The 7,999-nt window shown below is 34.0% G+C and overlaps 1 protein-coding gene across 3 annotated transcripts in view; it reads left to right on the top strand.

Annotated features, from left to right (window-relative positions):
• The window catches only part of CRISP1 (cysteine rich secretory protein 1), a 29,963-nt gene extending 22,064 nt beyond the window's left edge, over window positions 1–7,899 (top strand). For 2 of the 3 annotated variants that reach the window (XM_029944820.1, XM_029944819.1), the window contains 3 exons: window positions 160–257; window positions 2,467–2,555; window positions 7,279–7,899. In XM_029944820.1, the coding sequence (XP_029800680.1) occupies window positions 160–257; window positions 2,467–2,555; window positions 7,279–7,406 (315 nt within the window). In that variant the 3' untranslated portion in view covers window positions 7,407–7,899. The remainder of the gene's footprint in view (window positions 1–159; window positions 258–2,466; window positions 2,556–7,278) is intronic. The other variant, XM_029944822.1, reaches the window with a different exon arrangement.
• The last annotated feature ends 100 nt before the right edge of the window (window positions 7,900–7,999 follow it).

Here is a 7,999-nt window from a genome sequence, read left to right as displayed (position 1 = left end):
ATGGAAATATTTCTATTTCTATTGCTTCCTAGTAAGTCACGTCCAAAGCTTCCTTAAAGCAAGCATATTTATTTTAAGTCATTGATAACAATATTTATATTGTAATCATTTAGCAAAACATCAAATTATTAAATTAAAAACATTTCTTTATCTTTATAGGTTGTTTGGGCCACTTCTTACCTCATTGGCTGTGGAATATCATCATGCCGCCAAAGACAGTCAACTCAATATCTCTACGTTTGTCACTATTGTCACGAGTATGTATTATACAGCTCTGTTTCACATAACCATTAGAAATCTATCCTCCTTACATAATCCAGTTTCTCAAGCACTACAAAAGAAAAGCCGAGTATTTCATTTCAGTTAAACAGAATGTTAGGGATAAAATGTCATTTACCCAATACCCAAACCATCACACATATAAATCACAACCCACGCATGTATTTTTATTTGTATCATATTTATTTTAAGGTTTATTTACTTATTTTGAGAGAGAGAGAGCGTGTGTGCACAAGTGGGAGACAGGCAAAAGGAATGGGAGAGAGAGAGAATCCCAAAAAGGCCATGCACTGTCAGTGCAGATACTGATTCAGGGTTCAAACTCACAAACTGTGAGATGACCATCTGAGCTGAAATCATGAGTCAGATGCGTAACGAACTGAATTACCCAGGTGTCCCTATATCATATTTTAAAAATGAATTTATATCTCATTAATAGAATGTCCAAATTCAAAGCTATTACCAGTAGTCTTGCTATGTGTTATTGATTAGCATAAGCAAAGAAACAATGATATTTACTTCAGCAATTCAAGAGTGTATTTAGAATGCAAGGGCAGAAATACAGTCGAATATCAAGAGTAAACAAAAATTGAAGCGTTCTTTTGGTTAGCTGTTTAGTCTATCTATTGGTACATGTCTTTTCTTAAGAAATTAAATTTACATGTTATCATGGTGTGAGTAACAGCCCCTATAAGAGATAAACTGATTGCTTCAGTGAGGGGCACCGGGACTCCTTTGCCCTATCAACTGTGGTTACAGAGCAAGATCAGTTTCAGACAATGATTGCAGAAGCCCATAGGGACACACTCTATGGTTCCAGTGGTAATTATGAGAAATTAGAGATTGTTCAAAACTGGATATATTCCCCCAATAGTTTACCAAAAATATTGCTTACATGATGTTTAACTGGAATCCCCCATTTGTGTTGTAAAATAAAAGATGTTCAATATGAATCAGCAAAAATTATCTGATAATGTTACCATATTAATACTTTAAATAAGGTATTGAATATCAGTATAGATTCAATAGATATATTCATGTAATAGCTCTGTATGAGTTATTTTATGGTCTTACCATTTCTTGATTTCAGTAGGTGATAGATTTTATCTATGTAATTAGTATTGAAGACAGTAAGTATGTAATGTGTTGCATCTACAACACATTAATTGTATTAAATCTTTGCTGGGCTGGTGGTCTCTAGTGAACTTCTGACAATACACAAAAGTAAAACATATGGAGCTATCGTAGGAGAATTTTCTACAGCAAAGATTAGCCTAACTGTCTGACAAAATCCCTTCCTGAATTAAATAATAAGTTTCTTTTATAGAGTAAAATTCAGGGGTGCTTGGCTGGCTCAGTTGGGAAAGCATGAGACTCTTGATTTCAGGGTCATGAGTTCAAGCACCACACTAGGAATAAAGCTTACTTAAAGAAGGGGAAAGGGCAATAAAGTAAAATTCTCACAATTCAGATATCAAACAGAAAAATATCAAATAGAATGCTGAACATTTACTTTATTTTTCAAGCGTATTAGGTAAGAATCGGCTATCACCCACATTGTTTTCTTAGATATCTGCAAGTAAGACTCTCTTCTCTGAATTTCATATTAGCTCCAATCTAGAAATTCTTATCTACTCTCTCCCCCAACTCTGCCACTTTAGATTTAGCCATACTGAGGGACTTTCATCTTTTCTAATGCCCCAGTGTCTTATGTTTCTACACAAGACAGCAACATGTATCATCACATCGTGCAAGATAAAGTTAGAACATATCCAGTTAGACTCACTTAAAAATTTCTTAATATCCTCCTTTACGTGACTATTTATTTACCAAGTCCTTATGAGTATAAATCAAGAAAAATGACTGACTAGAAATGATTCTAAAACTTTTCTGCTTGCTAAGACTTGACTGTTCATTGGCCCCAATCCTGTTAGAACTTGACTGTCCAAATAAGTTTAATTTGCCTCAAAACATTCTTAGGACACCACAATCACCTGTTATACATCCAAAAAAATAAACCATCATCATTGTAAATCTAGAAATCTTAAACTGATCTTAAATATTATAGTCATTATCTAGCAGTGGTTTTCAAAAATTGTTTTCAAAGTGTATTATAAAAATTAAGTAAACATTTCTGTGCATTGTTCAAACATGTTTTATTACATCATTTTTTTTCTTTATTCTAAGGGGAAATGATCCTGACAAAAATGATGAACCTTATAAGGTGGGAACCCCATGTGAAGACTGTCCAAATGATTGTGAAAATAAGCTTTGTAGTAAGTTTTACATTCAGTTTGCTAAATGTAGACTGTTGACCCAAGAGCCAAGTTTTCTTAAAATTAAGCATTTGATAATATTGCACTTTTCTATCACTTTTATCTGAACCGTCCCACAGGAAAGATCAATATTCCCAAAGATCACTCTCCCTGAGTGACCAAAAAGATGATTGATTAAGTCTATCAGAATGGAAATTAGAATGTCTAGGCCTAAACTCAAGTTCCCACCCTGAAGTGAATGACCCTAATAAGGGAACCCTGGATAAAATGTAAATAGAAGTATAAATTTTTCTGTGCTCTATAAAAAAGTTTTGGGTTCTCTCATTGCAACCTTGGAGTTATACACACTCTTTCAGGATACCAACGTTCTCAGTTTTCTTGCTACTCCATAGCTTCCCTATCTGCCTGACCACTTCTCAGGGCATGTAATTTCTTACTGAGTGATTCTTATTCTTCCATGTCCCTACTGACACATCAGAAGATATTAGATGATGGTCATACAGTTCCCTTAAAATACTTCCACTTCTTTTTTAAAAAATTTTATGTTTATTTATTTTTTTGAGACAGAGAGACAGAGTGTGAGCAGAAGGAGGAGCAGAGAGAGAGAGTGAGACAGGGGATCTAAAGCAGGCTCCAGGCTCTAGCTGTCAGCACAGAGCCTGATGCCTGAAAAGAAATGTTGGAGAAAGATAAAATTTCTACTAATTATCTGTGTTGGGTGAATGGGGTACATTTTTTAATCCAAAATATAAAAGCAATGTGTATAATGGTATAAAAAGTGTAATAGAAGTAAAATGAGAATAAGAAAGAGAAAGTATTACTCAAGAAGATTAAATCTATAATGTAGAAGATGCATATCTTAAATCCTTTGCTCACCTACAAATGCATGAGAAGATGAGAAATAATGAAGATAGATAGATATTTGAGATTGAGCCACACTGGAATGAAAATAAGCCTAATATATAAAGACCTGGATATGTAGGTATAATCAGCTTAGTGTAACCCAAAAATATTTATGAAAGCAAAATTCATAGTTATAAAATAAGGAAGTTATATAAATTAATATAATGTATATTTTAGAACAGTAGTAAAAGCAGTTGGTTCTAAGAGGTAAATTCATAACAATAAATACCTATATTAACAACAGCTAAAAAATAGCTCAAAACAACTTCACTTTATTCCTCAACTACAGAAAAACAAACTAAGCTCAAAGTTAGTACAAGGAAAAAAATGTTAAAAATCAGAGTGGAAATGAATAAAATAGAGACTAAAAAGAAAAGCAACATAAGAGCTGTTTTATTAAAGACAAACAACACAAAAAATCTTTAGGTTCAGTCACACTTACAAGAAGAAAAAGAAAATGAAGAAGAAGAAGAAGAAGAAGAAGAAGAGGAAGAAGAAAAGGAGGAGGAGAAGGAGGAGAAAGAAAAGAAAATAAAGGGCTCAAATAATTAAAGAAAGAAATTAAAGGAGAGGCATTAAAACTGATATCACACAAACAAAAAAACATAAGAATGCTATGAACAACAGTATTGCAACAAACTGAACAACTAATTTGAAGAAATGAATAAATTCCTAGAAACATACAACTTACAAAGACTAAATTATAAATAAATAAACATGACCTCACCAAGATTGAATAATAGAATAATTATATTCTGTGAATATAATTATATTCTATGAATAAGTAGAAACTCTGAACAAAGTACTAGGAAGCAGATTGAATTAATAATAAAAAAATCTCCCAACTAAGAAAAGCCAGAGACCAGAAGTCTTTACTAGTTAATTCTACCAAACATTTAAAGAATTACTATACAATACTTCTAAAATTCTCCCAAAAATAGAAGAGAAGGGAATGAGGCCACCATTACCATGATACTAATATCAGACAAGGACTCTGTAGTTTAAAAAAAAATTTACAGGCCAATATATTTTATGAACAGACATTCAAAAATCTCAACAAAATGTAGCAAAATAATTGCAAAAATACACTGAAAATATCATACACCACAATCAAGTGGAGTTTATCCTATGGATACAAGAATGGCTCACCATCACAAGACAATGTGATATGCCACACCAAAATATGGAGAATAAAAATCATATAGCCATCTTGACAGAGGCACCAAAAGCATTTGACAAAATTTGACATTCTTTCATGATAAAAACTCTCAAACTGGATATACAGGGAACTTATCTCAACATTATAAAGGCCAGATATGACAAGCCCACAAAAAGTATCATATTCAGTGGTGAAAAGTAGAAAGTTTTTCCTCTAAGACCACGAATAAGAGAAGAATGACTACTCTTACCACTTTAATTCAACATAGTACTGGAGGTCCTAACCAGAATAATTAGGCAAGAAAAGAAGTACAAATAATTAAAATCAGAAAGGAGGCAGTTAAACAGTATTTGCAGATAACATGACAGTATACATAGGAAACCAGAAAGACTCCACCAGAAAACTGTTGGGATTAATAAATGAATTCAGTAAAATTGCAGAATACAAAATCAATATATAAAAATCAATTATTTTAAGTACACTACCAACAAACTATCAGAAAAAGAAATTTCAGAAAACAATACTAGTTATAATTGCATCAAAACGAATAAAATACCTAAGAATAGATTTGGGGGTGCCTGGGTGGCTTGGTCCGTTAAGTGTCTGGCTTTGGCTCAGGTCAGATCTCACGTTCGTTGGTTCAAGCCCTGCATCAGGCTCTGTGCTGACAGCTAGCTCAGAGCCTGGAGCCTGCTTCAGATTCTGTATCTCCTTCTCTCTCTCTGACCCTCCCCGGCTCATACTCTCTCTCTCTGTCTCTCAAAAATAAATAAAAACATTTAAAAATTTTTTAAAATGGAATAAATTTAATCAAGGAGATGAAAGATCTATATATTAAAAATGTTAAGACATTGATGAAAAATATTGAAGGTACAAATAAATAGAAATGTATCTCAAGTTCATGGATTAGAAAAATTAATATTTAAAAAAATTTCCATACTACCCAAAGCTACCTACAGATCAGTGAAATCCCTATGAAAATCCCAATGGTATTTTTTTAAGTTTTTTATTTATCTTGAGAGAATGAGAGAGAGAGAGGCGGGGGGCACAGAAAGGAAGAGAAAGAGAATCCCAAGCAGGCTCCTCAAAACTGTCAGCACAGAGCTGGATGTGGGGCTTGAACCCACAAACTATGAGATCATGATCTGAGCCAAAATTGGTCTCTTAACCAACTAAATCACACGGGTACCCCTCCAATGGTATTTTTCATAGAATTGGAACAAATAATTCTGAAACTTCTATGGAACCACAAAAGACTCCCAACTAGCCAAAGAAATCTTGAGAAAGAATAAAGCTAGTGGTAACACACTCCCTGATTTTAAACTATATTACAAAGCTACATAAAATAGTCAAAAGAGTATGGTATTAGTATAAAAACTGACACATAGATCAATGCAACAGAATGGAGAGCCCAAAAATAAACCAACCTATATGTGGCCAATTAATTTATAACAAAGAAGCCAAATACTGCAACGGGAAAAGACAGTTTCTTCAATAAATGGTGCTGGGAAAACTAGGCAAAAGAATGAAACAAGACCCATATACTACACTACACACAAAAATCAAATCACATGGATTAAAGACTTGAACATAAAACCTGAAGCCATAAAGCTCCTAAAAGAAAACATGAGGGCAAACTCCTTAACATCAATCTTGGTGATGATTGTTCAGACTTGACACTGAAAGCAAAAATAACAAAAGCAAAAATAAACAAGTGAAACTGCATCAAACGAAAAAGCTACACAACAAGGAAAACCAGCAATAAAATGAGAAGACAGCCTACTGAATGGGAGAAAAGACTTGCAAATCGTATGTCTGATAAGAAGTTAACCTCCGGAATATATAAAGAACTTAGAAAGCTGAATTTAAAAATCCAATTAAAACATTGGCAGAGGAGCTAAGTGACATTTTTCCAAAGATGTCTATATGGCCAACAGGTACACGAAAAATGTTTAACATCACTGATCATCAGAGAAATGCAGGGATATACTGCATACCTGTTAGAATAGCTCTCAGCAAAAAGACAAGAGATAATAAGTGTTGACAGGGGTGTGGCAAAAGAAAAACAAACCCTTGTGTGATGTTAAAGGAAATGTAAATTAATGCAGTCACTATCGGAAATGGTATGGAGGCTCTTCAAATCATTAAAAAATATATTTATCATATGATCTCGCAATTCTACTTCTGGGTATTTATCTGAAAGAAAACAAAAACATTAACTCAAGAAGATATTTACACCTGTATATTCATTGAAGCATTATTTATAATAGCTAAGGCATGGAAACAATCTAACTGTCCATTGACAGATGAATGGATACAGAAAAAAGATGTGTGTGCGTGTGCGTGTGTGTGTGTGTGTGTGTGTGTACTATGTATACACACACAAATGGAAATTATATCACTTATGACAACATGGACGGATCTTGAAGGCATATTCTACACAAATACATCAGACATAGAAAGACATTACTGTATGATCTCACTTATAAGTGGAATCTAGTAAACCCAAACTCACAGATACAGAGAAAAGATAGGTGATTTTCAGAGGCATTGGGGGCGTGGGGTGTGGATAATTACATTTATATCTTATAGAAGTTTATCTTTCTTCAGTGATGGTGAATTTTTGAGATAATATGGTGTAAACATGCTTTGTCCTTCCAGCTAACCCCTGCCTCTACTATGATGAACTCAGTAACTGTGAGACACAAACACGTGGTTTTGGATGCAGGAGCCAGTCAGTTCGACACTTCTGCAAAGCTAGTTGTCTGTGTGACACGGAGATAAAATAATATTTGTTGTTTGCAACTACAATGTTCTGTTGGAGAAATGTCTGCTGGTTTACTCCTTTTACCTTACTTTGCTTCAGTAGCCTTTGCTGAGTTTCATTTGGTTTTAATTACACTTTAGATCCTATTTTTTTTTTTTTTTACTAATCACATACAGGCATCAGTAGATAGATATCAATGCCACCCACTCGTGTCCTGACCCAACCCTGTTTTAAACTTCCTTACTGCAGAAGTGAAGCGTCCAGCTCAACACTTGCCCCATGTTTCCACCCCGTGACTAGTAGTTCCCAGGTTGACAAAATTCAACTAACGGTGTAACCGGTCCCCTTGACAATAACCTTTGACAGAGGAGAGTCTGTTAACTCCTTCTCCTCCTTTCCCATGTTCCAACTTCCTTGATGTTTGTCTTTCCTGCCCAACTAACATGCACTGTAATTCTTTACATCTTAACTTTACTTTGGTTTTAAATTGATGATTAAAATAATCCACAAAACAATCAAAGAGTCCAGTCTTATTACTTGCAAGGCAAATTGCTTAATTGGAGGTGATTTAAATGTGTAATTGTTTCATATCTACATGTGTTTGTGAAGCAGGGG

The sequence above is a fragment of the Suricata suricatta genome, chromosome 7 (assembly GCF_006229205.1).
Source record: "Suricata suricatta isolate VVHF042 chromosome 7, meerkat_22Aug2017_6uvM2_HiC, whole genome shotgun sequence".
NCBI lineage: Eukaryota > Metazoa > Chordata > Mammalia > Carnivora > Herpestidae > Suricata > Suricata suricatta.
This window is presented reverse-complemented; position numbering and strand designations above follow the sequence as displayed.